Source organism: Falco rusticolus, chromosome 4, assembly GCF_015220075.1.
Source record: "Falco rusticolus isolate bFalRus1 chromosome 4, bFalRus1.pri, whole genome shotgun sequence".
NCBI lineage: Eukaryota > Metazoa > Chordata > Aves > Falconiformes > Falconidae > Falco > Falco rusticolus.
In genome coordinates, this window is record NC_051190.1 from 71,666,016 (window position 1) to 71,684,380 (window position 18,365).

Consider the following 18,365-nt stretch of genomic DNA (forward strand, 5'->3'; position numbering starts at 1 on the left):
TGCTATAACCTGTAAAACACAGAGATACTAGGATCATAAGAAATACTGTTACGAGCATCCAAACTGGATAACAACAGTGAAGAAAACTCTGGCATCTCATCCATTATATATATTGCATTGATATAAAAAATGATTTTTCTAGTAGGAGTGAGGTATTAAAAGTCTTTGCACAAAACAGCTTCTTGATGTGCAGAGAGTTAGATGTTTTTAGCATAGTGTAAGAGATTAATTAGGTGAATATAGACACGCACGTATTCAGACAGAAGTCTTAGCACTTAGTTATCTTGTGGTAACTATAATAGAATCACAGAATCATTTAGGTTGGAAAAGACCTTTAAGATAATATGTACATCTGTCAAAAAAAATCTAGATACCGCCTTTTAACAACAGAGATAAGGAGGGTAACGCACTGTCCTTGGCTCTGCTGATGCATGCCTGCAAGGAAGCAACTCCGCTGGCCAACCATTTCCTGAGCAGTTACAAAAGGAATCCTGGTTTGCCTTTAATGCTACTCTCCAATCCACTTGGAATACTTTAAGTAGCTCTTGAAGACCTCCCTGTACTAAAAAAACACTTTAATATTTCCAGTAATTTGTCAAAGTGTTTGCCAAAAGCATAGCAAGGATTTTGGTACTATCCTTGTCTTCCTCCTCCTGACTGAAGAAGCTGTGATATACAACAGCAGGTATTTCACTTGTAATTGCCCCAAAGGACACAGTAATATTTGTTAATGCCTCCTATCTGCTCTATGCGCTGCATGTTTTGTTTCCCGGTTGTATATTGCTCTGCCTCAAACTTCCATATCTCTCACACCCCTCTCCAAATCTTTGCAGAATGAAAATGAGAATATGGGTATACATGAGAAGAGTCTCATGGGTTTTGTGTTCATGCATGTGGTAAATTGTTTTTGCCCTAATATCAGTCATTGTTCTTAAAGACTTTGATAGTGGTTACTTAAGAACAAGAAATGTAAGTTTATGTGTAAAAAAAAATAATCCAGGAAATATATTGTAGCAATAAACTCCAGGAAATATTAATGAGAGAGTGAACAGAAGTTTAGCAGTGACCCTGAAGTAATAGTACATTACGGTTTTCAACTCCGATATACTGAGTACAAAGAAACAAATTGATTTTTTTTAAAGCTTTGAAAATTAAACCAACCACAGTAAAAGTGTTTTATTACACATCAGCAAAAAAAGTAAATCCTGCCATAAAAGCTATTCAAGTAAACCCAAACACCACCACAGACACAGAAGATTCTGCTCTTCTTAATTCAGGTGATGTGTCCCCAGGGCTGTCATTCCCTAATGGCTTCATTGCTCAACTGATGGCAAAATTTGGCCTAACTCAGGGGACCAGTGCAGTGTGACAGTACAGAATTTGCTTTCTTTTAGAAAAAGAGGCAGTTGAAGAAAGAGAGTTCCGAGATAAAATGGAAAAAATGAATTTAACATTTCTTCTTGAAAAAACAAACCAAAACAAATTAAAGGCCCCATTTCAATCTAAATCACTTTTTAAAATCTCACAATAGAGTACCAAAAGCCAACATCCATGTCTAAGGCATGCTTTATAGTGTCTGTACAGCAGCCCCTCACTACCCCTACATACTGCATGTATCACCCACCTGTGAGTAACATAAATCTGAGGATGGATGAGTCCCGAGTTACTAGTTCTTTAATCTCAGAGCCACCATTTCCCCATCTGCAGGGGAATCCAGACTCAAGGTCAGCCTCTCCTGTAGGCTGCAAGCTGTGCTAGCCTACTGATGCCTCCTACCCCTCGCCCCACCAGGCTGCACCAGTAACTCCAAAGGCACCTGTGGTACCTTCACTTATCACCTTTGCAGGAGCTGACTTGCGGTCTATTATAGCAGCTGCCCTTCATTATCTGCTTGGTGGAGGAATAAGGGGAAAAAAGGGGGAGGGGAGTGGACTGAGGTATTATTAAGCCTTCCCAGGTGACTGCTGTGGTGTGAAGTGTATAATCTTCACCGTGGTCTTTGGTAGTGACTGGGGGAAGAAATTTCTAATTGTCAGACAAGAGCAGGCTGAAAAGTTATGCCATCTTAGTCACGGTCTGCATAAAGACCTGCTTGTGGCTGGAATTATTAAGGTAGCAAGAACAGTGATCTTAAAGCGACATCGTGTGATTGACCTGCATTGGTATTGGTCTCAGCAGCCATTTCTTGAAATCAGATGTAACTGTCTTCCTATGTATGCAGCTTACAAAGAAATGACTTTCAGGGAGAATGGTGTGGTAAAGGTATTTCTTGAAGAAAATCTTAACTATCAATTTTTTATTTTACCATTGCTCAGAAATATTCATGCTAAAAGGTCTCATTCTACTTTTTGCTTGATTGCTGTGGTTATGAAAACAAAATAATTTCCTCAGATCTTGGTGCTGAATTGATTGTGTATTAAAAAAAATGTCAGGACAGTAATTGCAGGTTAAGATGTATAAAGCATGTGCAAATTTATGTTTATCTATGTGAATTCTTATGTGTATTCTAAGTTCAGAAACAGAACAAGAAGAAAATACCTGTCCATGAGACAAAGAATCTTTATTCTGGGTACACAGAGATGTATTTTCATTTTAATAAGTACCCAAAATTTACCACTTTTGGGGAACTATTTAATAGAAAACTTGTGCCAAAAATTGTTCCTTATACATTAACCTGTAATTAGGTTCCAGTCTCCTCCTTCCCCTTTATTAAATAATGTATAACACAAGAATAAAAAAATAAATAAATTTCTGGATGCTTAAGACTGAAGGTGAATAAAGGTATCTTTTAAATACTGTAATAAAATCTTCTATTACAGATATTGCTAGCACAGTATATCAAATTGCATTTTTAAAATTTATATCCAGATGTGAAATATGGTCTTGTCTGTTCTGCGGATAGACAGATCTTTACTCTCTGCAGACACAAATAAGCACTCCAGAATTTGGTGGATTTTATGCAATAGGTTGAATTAACCCTGCATAGTGAGGCACTCTGCCCATCTGGTCTCTGCTAATGGGAAAGGCATAGACAAGTACACATTGTGTTGTTTGGATTCTCACTTCCAGATGGCAGCATCCTTGCACAGGTGACCTGTTATTCATTCTAGCAACAAAGACACTTGCACCTTTCAGTTTCAAAGCTTTGAGGGGTAAAAAATCCTGCATCACTTATTACTACTAAGCTAAATCTTTGATCAGCTGTATCTGTTGGTGACGCTAGCTGAGGACAACAGTTTTATAAACTACGAGAACCAAGGGGAAGTGGTCTCTCACTGGCTTGTGGTTTTCAGCAGATGCTGGGTTTGAAGGGGCCAGAGCAAAGCACTGTGGTCACTACAGCCACAAGCACAGTCAGCTCCACCAAGACTTGAGACCACTTGAAAATGAGAGAAAAAGCTTGTCAATCACTAGCCTAGAAGGTGGGGTGCCCCGATTGAACTCTTTACTCCCAGCATGCTGCTTCTGTGGGCTTGGGCAAACCCCTGTGGTGCAGACTCAAGAGCAGTGTCCCAGAGGAGCAGGGTATACAATGAGTGAGACACTGCTCTGGGGAAGATGTGGGGGGAGTCAACAACCAAATCTGCCTATGAGGTAAACAAAATAAGCCAGGTGCAGAGAAAGATGCTTCCCACCAGGCACCACACTCAGGAGACGCAACAGAGCCAACTGCTGAGAAGTCCCGAGGAGAAAGGGTCATCTCCCTTCCCAGAGCCCTCCAGCACTTGTTCACATACTTACCTGCAAACCCAAACAGTAAAATAGGGGTTCATAGCATGAAAGCCACTTTCTCAAGATGATTTTGGATAATAAGCTAATTCACTTCAAATCTGTGATGGGGACTGGGTCTTTGAGGCTGATCCTGGCTCCTGAGAAGACACACATTTTCTTTCAAGGGTTCAGTAATGAAAATATGTGAAGGATAAGAACCAGAAATCAAACACCTTATGCAGAGATCTCTTGCTTCTGGTTCTCTGGCAGTGAATCTCGCATTCACTCTAGAAATGTCTGTTTGTAAGGCAGTTTGTGGAGAGTGTATATAGGTTGCCCTTGCCTATATACTTTTCTGAAAAAGTGTAGATACAGGGTTGACAGTTGTTTTATTGTCCTTGTCACACCTTCTCAACAAGGACAATAATCCAGTCTAGGTACCCATACCTCAGCATTCTGAGATAAGCACACTAACCACCAAGTAACTGTCCTGCCCATGTTTGTGAACATACATATTGGTGCAAATTTCACCCTCGTACAAGGGGATGTTCAGCATGATCTTGTCACCAGAATGGTGCAGGGAGGCTTTGCCAATGAAGCAGGAGACTAAAGTTGTCACAGGTCTCAGGCAGGATATTTGGCTTTGCTTGCTTGGATAAAGTAATCCGAGTTCTTGTGTTGCACTGCATACATCAAAATCCTTGCCGCTGGAGTGGGGAGGGAGATCCAGACCCTGGACTCTGCCTCAGTTCCCACATTTAAACTGAACCTCAACTGACTGCCTACCAGACAGTTTCACTAGGGATGGACCATCTATTAAGGATGAAGAAGCTTTTGGATATTCTGGTGATAGGGGCCATGTAAGTTGTTTAAATGGTTTCAACATTTAAAGGTTAACGCAAAATATCTGATTTTTTCCACCAAACTCCCTGACCAACAGCCTGTAGCAGAGCACAGGGATCAGTCTATATTACTCAGAGGAAATATCTTCATGGTCAGTTCCAGTAATATTAGTTCTGATTTCCATCTGTAAAACTAAAAATGCTTAGCACAACTGTAATATTGTTTTCAAACCTGAGGAAGATTTCGCTTCTTTGGTAGCTGGATATTTCTCTTCTTTGCTAGTTAAATGGTTATAAGGAAGGAAAAGAGGTGGAAGGGGGGTTCTGAGGCCAGTGAGGGTGCAGGAGTAGCTGTAGAGCAGCGTTTGTGGTGCGAAGTTTCATGAAGAGTGGAAGAGTGTTAGGACACAATAACTCGGGCCTTCCATGCTGACTGCCACAGGCAAGGTGCACACAGGGTGCACACAAAGTGATAGGGGACTGCCAGCTGAAGTGAGGAGGTTTAGGTGAGATGTATGAAGGTGAGGGTAAGAATTATGGAAAAGGTAAACACTACTCAGTCTTAAAACATTTAAGAACTACTGCTTTGCCTCCTCAGACCTTTGGTGCTTAAAGCAGTTAAGAAGTAAATCACAGCAATGAAATTTAAGGATGTATTCCAGTAAAGATTAAGCAAGTACTTTCAGCAGATGCTTAAAAGTTAAATGTGTGCTTAAAAACTTCATTGAATTTTCTCCTTGAACAGAACTAGTCTGAATTGTGTCATTTACTGTAGTTGCATCTCTCACTTCATAACTAAACATTTGCGCTTCCCACCATTTTATGGATATTAAAGAGAAGCTGTTAGGCACTCCAACTTTTAGGGGATTTCATTAGACTAGCCAATATTTATCTATTACTACTTAGAAAAAGCTAATTTTATAGAAGAACAGTTCAGAATCTTGTGTTTCTGAGAATGTATACTCATATTTTGGCACTCTGACTACATAACACCTTTTGATACAAAATTAATCCCACCTAAGAGTATTCATGATCATCCATAACGTGTAATCATCAAATAGTATGTACTGCATTTTTTAAACATAGTTTTTGACAACTTGTTATGACCCTAATCACATAAAAACTATGGCCATGCTTTTCTTAAACTATTTGTATAACCTTGATTTTGATGAGTCTGCTCTGGAATCACCAACATGTTGAAAAGGAAGCACAGACTATATATAGATATATAGAAACATAGATATATATATGCCTTGTTGGAATGTGATCGAAAGAAGGCTTGATAAGACAATTCATTGGCACCTTTGTGTTAGCTTCAGAACTAGTATACCTGTTCTTTTTTGAGCAATCAGAAATATGTTGTGCATAAGTACACTACAAACTGGGTCACTGAATGTATAATTATATGTTGCACGTAACTTCAGGATCTATTTCTATTATTTTTAAGGGTTGCCATTAGTGTTTAACAGCAACAATGTGCAGCATTACTTTCTGTTGAAAAATGATATAGAAAATGTTGTCATAACAAGATTAAGAGAAAATAACTTTAAATAAATATTAGTCACACTGATTTTTTTTTTCATTAGGCTACCCCTTAAAATTCAATCTACCCCCTAAATGTAATTTAAAATACATATTTATAAACCATTTAAATATAATACATAAAATGTACAAATATAAACAAGAACAGAAGATAGTCATATACTATGCGTGTATGAAAATTAAAATCAGTTCCTTTATGGTTTAGACGCTGAGGACACTGCTAAAGGAGTGAACTACACAGAGAGCTGTTACACATATACAGATAGAATATATCCTATAAAACATCACTGTCTAAATTTTTCTTCTGGACAATGTATCTTTAGCAGTAGTGATTTTTTTTTCCTTCTTTTTAATTTAATTATGATTGTTAAGGTTAAAAGTTCCCAATGTGCAATACACTGTCCTTCAGCATAGCTCAGATCAAATATTTTGGGCATTTCCTTTGGGCAGTTTGCCATTGTTCTATTGGACTGGAAGTTACAGCAATTTGACTGGTATGTCTATTAATCTGTTTTTTCCCTTAGCTATTGAAAGCAAGTATTGTTGTGTCTGTACTGCAGCTGAAGTGGTTTTGCAATTGAAAACTTGCACATTTGCTTTCTGCTTACACAGTAATCTATTTTGATACAGAGTTCTGTTGACTGCTGCATAAAGTAGCAAGTGCTATCACCAAAAAAAGTACAGCTTTAAGAGAATAGTAATACTTTCTTGTTAAATAGAAAAGGCTGTCTGTGTGATTTATGTTGCTGGCAGTATATTAAATGTGTCATGTGGGTGTCAGAGAAGGACAAAATAGCTTCTGCTGATGTACAGGCTCCACCTCTACCTCTGTTTTCAGGTCCTGCATAACGTATTTACTATTTTAACACAGTGTAAACAGGAAAATAGTGTGACATGCTTCTGCGGTGCACTGCAGTCCTGCAGTTAGTAACTTCATAATATAAAATATACTACCAACATGCACTCACTATTCACAAATTGTTAAGGTCAGAATGTATCATGAAACTTGAAGCCAAGTAGAGAAAAAAGGTTACATGAAAAGAATTTCTCTTAAGCGGGCTATTTCTTCTCTTTTCTCAAATGATTCTTCAGGAATTTGAATTCACTAGTTAAAACACTCATTAAGTGAATTTTTACGTAGTGTAGTATTGTAGATCGCTGGAACACTGCTGGCCCTTTGAGTATACTTTCAAATAGATTAGGCCATCTTAAAAGATTAAAACCAAAACCAAAACCATCTGTTCCCATTCCTGTCTCTGCAAACCGTGTCTCTTCCAAGAGCAACCAATCCACCAAACAATCCTTTATTTTTCTTTATACAAAGTCACCTGAGGCTCTCTAATGGCAACCCCATTTGAGGTGTACCCCCCAAAAAAAGAGTGAATTGGGACATTTCTGATGTTCAGAATGAGTAAACCACACAATGCAGAGATACTTGTAATTTTCATCCATGTGAAATGAGACCTTTCTATTCAGGAAAGAAGGACCTGCTAACAAGTATACCATTTCAGATAGGGTACGTATTTTGTTTCTAAATTAAAACTTATGGAGGGTTTGAGCATATCCTGTTAAAAAAACACACAAACCCCCTACCTCTTTTGTGGTTCTAAAGAAAACACCACTTTCATATGCCATATTGATAGATTATTAACATGTTTGTAAAAACTATTCAGAATTGCAAATTCTTCATTCTGTTATGTACTTACCATTGGACAAACGAAAGGCCTATAGTCATTAATCATGGTACCTGAGCACCAAGCATGCATCCAGTTTTGTGGAATGACTATGCAAAAATGTCAGCACTGGCAGTACTTCTCAGCCCACCACTCTGCCAGAACTTCCAGAACTGCTGGTTTTGCACCATTCTCCAGATTTGTTGTTTTCTCCCCATGTTTTACCAGATGCCATACTGCTGGTGATACCAAGGATATTTCAATGGCACTCAAAGGCTTTGAACATCATTGAGGTGACACTGAAGCCCAAGATTTTCTTTGAGTAGGAGACATGAAAATTATACGTACTTCTGTTAACTAGGCATGGCTGGTTTATAGGCAACTGTTCCCTGTCTCTGGGGCAGAGCAAAATGCTAAGGTAACCGGTAGAAATCAAAGTTATAGCTGAGCTCCAGAACCATGCCACTTGAAAGGGAAAATTAGTGTATTGCTTATGCAGCAAATTCAAATTGAAACAACAGAACTCCACAACAAACTTGTCTTTCTTGCTGTTACACTGTTACTTTACTTTGTGGCATATCAGACGTAAGAGCACTGTTTGTCTTCCATGAACTCTTGGGCTCTGCTACATGCTTTGTGCTCCTTCCCGGGGTAGTACCCACTCCAACACCGGGCAGGGCACAGGACTAAGGGCAGTCATGGTGTCACAAGATGGCATAGGGTAATGGAGAGGAACAATAATGCTTCAGCTGCCTGTGATGGTGTTTTAGGTACAATTCCTACAACATTTCTTTGAACTGCGTGAAAATCATTTGATCTAATGAATGATGCAAGTCTTTTCTACGAGAAATGGCAATGGGACAAGGACAATGCAAAATATAAGTGATTATTTAGAACATAGAAATCAAGGTGCCTGAAGTTAGGACTTTCAATCCAAATTTTGGCTGTTTAAGTTTCCTAGTGTGTCTGGAATTTCTTGAGGTACCAGGACTGCAGTTGCTATCAGCTTCAGCAAGATTTATAGGCAATTGAAACTCTTGAGAATCAGATGACATTATTAATGATAATCAAGGTAGTAGTGACTGAGGTCCAAGAAAGCACTGAGGAATTTGCAATCCAATATATGTTAGAGACAGTATAGAGAACAAGTATAATAACCAGAATGATTGAAACAAATGGCATATTTGTTCAAAAATCAATTTCCTTTTCATGTAGGAGAGAGAATAAGTGAAGGGTTGAATGATCAGTGAAAGAGGATAGGAAAGAAGAGGATAAAAAGGCAGATAGGAGGATTGAAAGGCTGAAAAAGATGGAAAGATTGAAATAAACAGCTTGTTGGCACAGGAAAAGTCCAGCAAAAAGCATAGACAGTTTTCTGAAGGTGCAGAAGTCCAAAGATGTACATGTGTTGCTTGCCTTTCCTCCTGCCATAACTATATATGGCAGTTAGCGCATGTATATGTGTGCGGATAAATGATTAATTCGTGTCAGGTTAAAGAATATAATGCAAGCTTATCTTAATTTAAAGTGACACATATGTGCAACTTGATTAATCAGTACCATGGGAAAAGAAATCAAAGGTGGTCCATGTGACCTCTTCAGTGAGAGATTTTATAGTTTCTCTTGTAAGACTCAACGTAAATAGCTATATTTGCATAGTCCTCAGCACAGGAAAGACAGGGACCTGATGGAGTGTGTCCATAGGAGGGCCACAAAAATGATCAGAGGGCTGGAACACCACTCCTGTGAGGAAAGGCTGGGAGAGTTGGGATTGTTCAGCCTGGAGAAGAGAAGGCTCTGGGGACACTTTACAGAAGCCTTTCAGTGCTTAAAGGGAGCCTAATAAGAAAGATAGGGACAGACTTTTTAGTTGCCTGTTGCAATAGAACCAGGGGCAATGGTTTTAAAATAAAAGTCAGTAGATTTAGACTAGTTATAAGGAGGGAATTTTTTACAATGAGGGTGGTGAAACACTGGAAAAGGTTGCCCAGAGAGGTAATAGATGCCACATCCCTGGAAACATTCCAGGTCAGGTTGGATGAGGCTCTGGGCAACCTGATCTGGTTGAAGATGCCCCTGCTTATTGCAGGGGGGTTGGACTAGATGACCTTTAAAAAGGTCCCTTCCAACCCAAACTATTCTATCATTCTATGATTCCCTTTTCATTCTGAGATAAAAACTTGTACATTAGTCTGAGATCTGTATATGGTATGCACTGGGTAGCACATATTTTTAGTTTCATTTCCAGAGAGCTTTGAAGGAATATTGAGGTGGTGAGTGAGTTTGATTGCTGTTTATGGGAGGATGGCAAGCTAAATATAAGGAGTGAGCCCACATGTGCCTACTTATAAACAACATTTTATGCAGCAGCTTTCTACTAGAGATTTTTATTTTTTCAAGAATTTCCATGAATATTGCAAAACAAATTTTAGACTGAATTGTTTTGTTTGCCTTTTTTTTTTTTTTTTTTCTCTCAGTTAAAAGCCTTAAGAATTTTCTTAGGATAATTTGCCATGAACTTAAAGAGCGTATCAGTTTCTTCTTTGATTTTAATCTGTAAGTAGGAAATGGGTCATAAACAGGATACAAATGTGAAAATAAAAATCTTGATCCCTAGTTACCTTAGTATGTTGAATATTTACTGAGATTAACCCTCTTCATTGCTTCTCACCATTGTACCCCATATATATTCCAAGAGTTTTGTCAAAGTTGAACTGAATAGGGTTTCCCATGTACCCACTTTTTGGTAGAAAAGCTGAAGTGAAGTACAAGGGCATAGAAACAGGAAAATAAAATGAGAATAAATCCAAATAAATCAATGCCGCCTTTCAAAACCATCACCTGTGAGAAACAGATCTTCAAGAGAAGGTTCACGCAGCTAGTGTAATAGGAAGATTTCAGAGTGGTTATATGCGTTATCAGAATCTTTTGACCTGAACATCCTTTGGCCACTGAATTTTCTTAAGGGTGTCCAGAGAAATTACCTGCAGACTAAGACAACTAAGCAAAAACTGCAGAGCAATTTAATCCTTTTTATCTTCAAGATATTCTAAGTTGTTACAGGAGTGTATATCTAGGAGTATATTCCTTTATTCTTTTGATTTCATTTGTGTCAGTAGCAATTCTGCATATAAGCTTAGGGCAGCACATAACCAAGAGAGTCCTACTTACCTCCTTGAGTTAATTTATTATGTGATTAATTCTGTTGTTACAATGAATATAGCCCCTTTTTACAAAAAGAAGCGAATTGTTATTAATTCCCTGACAACACTTTACATGAATCAAGTAGAATACTTTAACTACTAAGGTAGCTGTAATACACAGTTGCATTGGAGACCAATTGTAATGCAGTGCTTATTAACTTCCACTTCTGGCTAACATGTCCATGTGAATACCAAAAAGATTTACTAATGGTAATGCTCTTGATACAGCATGTTTCTAACAAAACTATATGTTAGTGCTCAGTCAATTGTATTCTAAGCCTTAGATACCCAAACCATAGAAAAGTTGACTAAAGCTTTAGAAATTCACATACCGCATGTATTGTAAAATACTTGCCACAAAATGATACTGGGTTTTGACCTGAATTAAGTGGTTACAAAAAAAAATATAAATGAGTGACCTGAATAAGACTTAAAATTGAAGATGAAAATGAAGAACAAAATGAAAACAGCTTTCTTTTGAGAAAAGAAAAAGGATTGCTTATAATTACATTTAAATTATTTAAGCTTAGCATCCAAAACTCTCAAAATATGCAGTAAATGTTAAAGCACTAGATTACCACTCTTCTTTTGTTCTCCATAGCTGTATGCTAATCATTGTGCTGAGTGTGAACTGACTTTTTCCTCCTGTTATGATCAACCAAAGTCTTTGTTCAGGGAATGACCACATAATTACAGAGAAGAGTAAAGAATTCCCATAAATAATTTGTGCTCATTTCTCCCTGTTAAACCCATTTAACCCAGATGTACGTGCTTTGCTGACTTGCCTCAGAGACTTATATTTTCATTGGAAAAGTGGAATGCCCACCCTTCTTTAGCTAATAACTTTTTATGGCTTCATTCTGTTGTCTAAACATCTCCCTGACTGTGACCAGTTCTCCTCCAAATCATAATAATTTGACATTATGAATAAAAGGACAAATGAACTCCTTTTATGAAGTAATGGTCAAAAGGAGAGATATAAATTTTAAAAGTCATTGAACTATCAAAATGGAAAATTCTTTCTAGTAGCTGGAACCAATGTTGGGAGACATTTTAGCTTGTGATCCATGGAGAGCCAGAGGACTGCAAGAAATTCATTGTCACATCACAAGCTATTCCAGTTTAGCTACTACATCCCATTCTCATCACTTGAATACTCAGATCAAGCTTTATGTTCTTGGATCCTCTTCTAGGGTGAATGCTATGTTGTTCTTTGGTCATATGAAGGAAAACAAATGTGGTTTTCTAGTAGAACAGTAAATATGCTCTAAATTCCTTGTGTGTTTAAGGTTACGTTTTGATTTACTCTCTTCTCCCTACCTTTAAGATTCACCGTGAGTATCCTCATAAAAGTAAAATGCAAACCCACCAAGACTGATACGCTCTACAGTTTACCATATCTTAGTTGTCTGATATTAAATATCCTACAGAAAACCACCCCTATTTTTTTGAGTGTGAACATGTCCCTAAGAATGATTATAGCTGTAGATGGTGACTTAAAATCCAAATATGAGTATTAAATTTCTTGGCATTTTTGAAGATCTGTGGTTGCCTGCTGCAGGAACATGCACATTACAGCCACCCTTCCGGTCAGCTGCATACCTGCTTTCAAATAAAAAGGTGCTACAATATAAAGTTTGGAATGGTGTTACTACACATGTTCTTATACTGTCTTTCCTTCCTTTGCTGCATTTTTTGCTTCTTTATCCCCACACAGTAGAGAGCAATTTCCTATTCACAAGTCTTAATAACTGACCAGTACCTTGGAAAATAAATGACTGTTTCTAAGTACTTGGCAGAGAAGAATCCTGTTGCTTGACAGGTGCCTGACTTCTCACATGCTGTAATCTACAAGGAGCAATACAGCTCTCAACTGATTTTTCTACTTAGGTGTTTCTCAACTTCAGATTTTTTTAACATATATGAATTCTCCCCACCTACTTCTCCCTCTCTTTCTCCAGACAAGTTGAAAATGAAAGATAGGCGATGTCAGGTTTTGACAGATGTGTTACTGCATGTTATATGTACACATTAAGCTATTTTTGTCTGATTTGTACAAACAGAGAGAGGTCTGGAAAATGTCTGTGTAATAAGAAAGCATTTGTATGTATACTTGTAAGGAGGATTATCCTGTGAGAATCTCCATATCCCATACATACATTAATGAAATTTGGAGTTAATTAAGACAGTATGAATGAGATTAATGTTATTAATTCTGGACATCTCCATTGCAGACATTATGTCTAGATTATCTTTACAGTCAACAGAAAGTATTAGGAGCTGCTAGAATTCCATTTACTGCACTCTAGGGTAGGCATCTACCTGAGGACAAGACTAATTGAATCCTTGCCAACTTGATGGCTAAGAGTGGGCATTTTTTTAGGTGGCTCTGGTTTTCATATATGGCAGCATGTCCACTTAAGGTGTAGCAGATCAGAGCAAAGCTCTGATCAGTCAAAGAGCCTTATCTCCAGCTGTGTCAGATACAGAAACAGGTCATGAAAAAAGTCAAAAGCTGTGCCTGAGGCCTCAGCCATAGCAGAGCAAGTAACAAAGAAACTAAGGGGGAGCCGAGGATACCCTTGGCTTCAGAATGATCACAGCAAACGTATGCCTGTATGGCACAAGCTAGAGAGAGAACTGAATGAGGATAATGTTGTCAAGGAGGGACTGGATGCCACCAACACCATGGAATCATAGAACCACTAGAACATTTAGGTGGGAAAGGACTTCTGGATGTCATCTCTAACCCATCCTCCAGATCATAGCCAGATTAACTTCCAAATAAGATCATATGGTTGATAATTATCATCATCTTCATGCTGATCAGTCTGTGGCTGGTGAAATAGGGCAAGGATGAGAGGAAGTCACCATCAGCAAGCACCTAGACTACATCCATGGGGATCTCAATTGCAATAGCCAGCAGATGCAGGAATATATGTAGAAATGGGGCAGTAGTACAAAGCACCAGCGCAGCTGCAACAGTGCAACTAAGGAGTGCAGAGGGAAGCTCTGAGCAAGGCCTGAGCCCCTCAGTATTGGCAAAGAGAAGGGTATGCAAGCACATGTTGTACTTAAAAGTTTTTTAAACAGAAGATAAGATCCTTCTCCCCTTCCCCACCTCTTCCAAAATTGCAGAATAGTTGCCAGTGGCAAATATTGAGGCAAGTATTGGAACAAGCTGCAAGTACAATGACCCTTTATAAGATAAAGATCTGGCTATCTGTGTGTGAAACACGGTTGTTGGTAGGTACCATAAGTATGTCTTGCTTTGAAATGCAGATTATCCAAAAGCAAGAAACTTGCTTGCTTGCATTCTTTATGATTGTGACATTTTGGGAGCTGAAACAACTCTTGAGAAAAGCAAATTGACCACAATGCAGGTGGTATTAGGTTTCGTTAAAAGTTTTGTCTTGCAATTTATTTCTGCTGTTACCTTGGATCATTAATGTACAAACACGTTTAAACTAGACTAAGTACAGTATTCATCAACTTTACAGAGTATCTATCTTCTAATTTATCCCCAGAAAACAAGCCACTTGGAAACAATTTTTACTATTTAGAATTTCTGACAATTACAATATAAGCTTACAGAGGGTATTTTGTCAAGGTCTGTTATTAACTGGGAGAAGTAAGAAACCTATCTAGAAATGTTTAACAACATTTTTTTTACTGTCATTATCTTTAGATTTTGAAATTGAAACTGTGACAAGGATGACTGAAAATGTGAATTCTACTGCTTTGGTTCAAAGTACTGAAAAGTTTCAGAAAATTAAATACAAAGTATAATTTATATATTAAACATTTCAGTCTGTGGCTGTTGTCAGTCAGCTGTTAGGCAAGAGAAAATAACCATACAGTGAATATGAGTAAATCTTTTGTATTTGGTGAAACAAGAATAGTAAAAAATGATTGAAGTGCAGGCAGATAAAAAGTCTGAATTTTAAGTTTTTTAAAAAAAATCTATCAATTGCAGAAATGGAAAATGTTTTTGTTGAAAGGCCTACCTTGCTTCAGAGTTAGTCCAGAAGAGTTCCCTCAGGAAATAGCTGCTGCTGAGAAATACAATATCCTTTGAGTTCTTTTACAATTAATATTTATAATCACATGCTTCTATTTAACACATTAAAATACAAGTACCATTAATTATAAAATAAATATATTTTTTTCATTGGGGAGAATGTGATAAAACTCTACCATTATTAATTTTATGCTTTTTATTATTGAAATTTTTTACAGATATACATAGTGTGACACGGTGATTGGAGGTTTAAGGACTATAGCATAACCAGCATTTTACTGTTTAATGAAATTCTGGAAGTTATGCTAGTCTATTGCAGAATAAATGAGAATTTGACTACATGGGCTTGACTTGTAGGAATGTTCAATGCCTGTTTATAATGTGGAGATCAATCATCACACAGATTTATCAAAATACTGGAGTTCAGGAGCTGGAGGCACTTGGCACTTTGCTGTATCAAGCATATCCTCTGTGCCTCAACCTAGCAAGTACACAAAGAGTAAGCAAAGAAAGAAAACAGCATGTATGATCCTCGTGGCACAGCTCCTTATTTAAAACCTCCATAAGTAACACCTGGTAACTTCCAACTAAACCTGTCCTTAAGGCAGGTGTGTGTATGACAGACACGAAGCTCTGAGGGCTTCGCTACAGTAGCGGTGGGGCAGAGGACAGCCGTACAAACTCCAGGCACAGAGGAGGAGAAGCTGCAGTCCGAGATGGTTACCTGTGCTGCCAATGGGCAAACCAGCCAGAGGCACAGCAGCTGACCAGCACGTGTGTAGCTCTGGGACAGACGGTGGCTGACGCTTCTGTTTTGGTTTGTAGTTAGGACACGTCATGTAAATGAGCTCAAGAGACAAAGGTTTTAGGTGGGCTGTTGAGCCTGGGGAAGGACTGAGGGTACTACAGTGGATTACTGATGAGAGGGGAAAGAGAAACAGGAGGTTTAACAATGCAGCAGAGAGGCACTTATGGGCATATTTCCAGGAAGGAATGGAGAGAATGATGGACAAACATCTACGGGAATCATGCCTTGTTACTTCTGCTACCAGTGAAACAACACGCCAGTCAGATAAGAAAACCTAAGTCAAAAAGCAGTTCCGTGGCCACAGGTAGAGAGCTATGGATTACTGTTATGCTACTAAGAAAAAGAAAAAAAACACAAACCAAACCCCAAAATAAGCAGTCCCATGCATGATGGAATGAATCCAGGCTTCAATGTGCTTTTCTGTTCAGAGCCTTGAAAGTCTGATAAATGTCAAGCATTTCAGCTCTCCTTGAATGAAGGTGTTAACAGAGATACTATCTACTATCCAGATTGTTTCTATGAAATTTGTAGGAGTTCAGTAACTTTGAAACTTGCCAATGGGCTTTAAGTTAAGCAGGCTGTAGAAATACAGTAAGGGAGGAAAATGCAAGCACAGCAGGAACACTTAAGCCTTCAAGCTAAAAATGACCACCATACAATCTGAGCGGGTGTTATGGAAGATGGCATATTGACAGGATATTTAAAGTGTAAATACTATTACAAGCTATGCCTGATATCACAGAGGATGACACTGAAAATCAGGAGGCAACCCAGAATCCCACCCCCCCCATATCTTTCTCATGTAGGCATGGGACAACATAAGTTTCAGCTGCGTGGGAGGCCACCTATTCAGCAGAAATACAGTTTCCTGAACATGCTAGTTTCCACCCACTGTCAACCACTAAACTACATTTATCAGTAGCACTGTAGAGCTGACCAGAAGGGAATTTGGTCAGATACGACTATCAAGGTTAATAATAAACACATTTTTAAAAAATAAATGTACATACCAGTATGTCACATTGATGAATCACATGCTGAGCTGGTACGCAAATCCATGATTCACGACCAACTTTGATTTAGCTCGATATGTTTCTAATTATACAAAGACTTTTCCTTTGCTTCTGCCCCTTGGAACACTAAAATAGCCCTTTAAAATCTCTTTCTAATACAAAATTACAGAAATATTTGAGTCATCATTTCTGAAATAACAGACATAAAATTATGATTCTCAAACTTCAAGAAACTGAATTTGATTAAACATTTTATTAACATACTGGGATTTGAACTGTAAAATGTGAAATGAATTCATAGTTACAGTTACCAATCTCTTTCTGCATCAACAGAAGTTATAGAAGATTATATATGTTTTACTTATGTATGGATTCCATTTTCAATATAAAGTTATTTTCTGGACATAGTTATTTTAACAACAGAGTTACTCTGTGAAGAGTTTATTCATTCATATTGCAAACACTACAGTACCATGACATATTTTCAGATTCTAGAATAAATCTTCAGGCAAGGAGTTACGAGCAATATTGATCCTATTTTATGTCTGTTTTCAAGGAACTGCATAATTTCTCCGTGTCTTCTGATGATTCACCATAAAGAGGATTTGGAAAAGAAGTAGCATTCACATATTCATTAAAAGGATACTACAAGAAAAAACATAGAATTAAATTTAAAAGCCAAGTCATTCAATTAATTTGTTAGTATGGACATAAGAATGGCTGTAGATTCATTACAGAAATAATGTATGATGTTAAGTTCAAAGAAAACTATACAATCTCTAAAATTTTTAGACCATATTTTCAGCTGATAAAAATTAGCATAGCTATACTGGAACCAATATTTGCCATATACACCTGATCAAGTAATTTAATCTTCTTCTGTATCTGTTCCTACCTTTTTTTACTTGTCTCCAGAGCTCTTGCTCTAATACACATGTAGTGTTATTTTGTGAGAGTCTCTGTACAATAGTGCAATTGCAGTGGGTCACTAATTTTGGTACATGGTATTGTAATTCAAATGACTGGTTCTAATTTTCTTAAATGAAGAAAGAACTAATATGAACTCTTCAGGTAAGGACTTCTGTAGTTCTAAACATTTTCTTCAGAATCTGCCTTACTGTAAAGTGTTGAATTACTGTATGCTGTAACAAGTAGCTACAGTAACCAACATTAATGAAATCGCTATTATGAGGTCTTTGTCAGCCAGTCCAACACTCGCCATCTTTCTTAGATTTCCAGAGGTGCTAACAGTATGAGTTGCCATATGCCACTGACTTTAAGTGACTTTTTTCCCTTTCCTCTGCAAATTAATTTTATTTAATCACATATCTTACTTCAGAAGAAAAATGTGTTATTACATACCTCATGCCACGGAGAAACACTGATTTGAACAGCGGGTGAGGTGGCATACCCAGGAGACTATAAAAAGGAAAAAAATGCTTCAGAATATTTTTAGTGAGCTGCAAATAATATTCTGAAAATATCCTTCCATGTGACAGAGTAACAAATTCTATGGATTCAAAACTACGAGGCAATATTACAGTTGAGTGTG

The 18,365-nt window shown here is 37.7% G+C and overlaps 1 protein-coding gene across 1 annotated transcript in view; it reads right to left on the reverse strand.

Annotated features, from left to right (window-relative positions):
* Nucleotides 1-17,347: 17,347 nt before the first annotated feature.
* The window catches only part of MALRD1 (MAM and LDL receptor class A domain containing 1), a 282,516-nt gene continuing 281,498 nt past the window's right edge, over nucleotides 17,348-18,365 (reverse strand). Inside the window, exons 39-40 of the mRNA XM_037383834.1 lie at nucleotides 18,176-18,232; nucleotides 17,348-17,458 (exon numbers count right to left, since the gene is read on the reverse strand). Coding sequence (XP_037239731.1) covers nucleotides 17,348-17,458; nucleotides 18,176-18,232 — 168 coding nt within the window. The remainder of the gene's footprint in view (nucleotides 17,459-18,175; nucleotides 18,233-18,365) is intronic.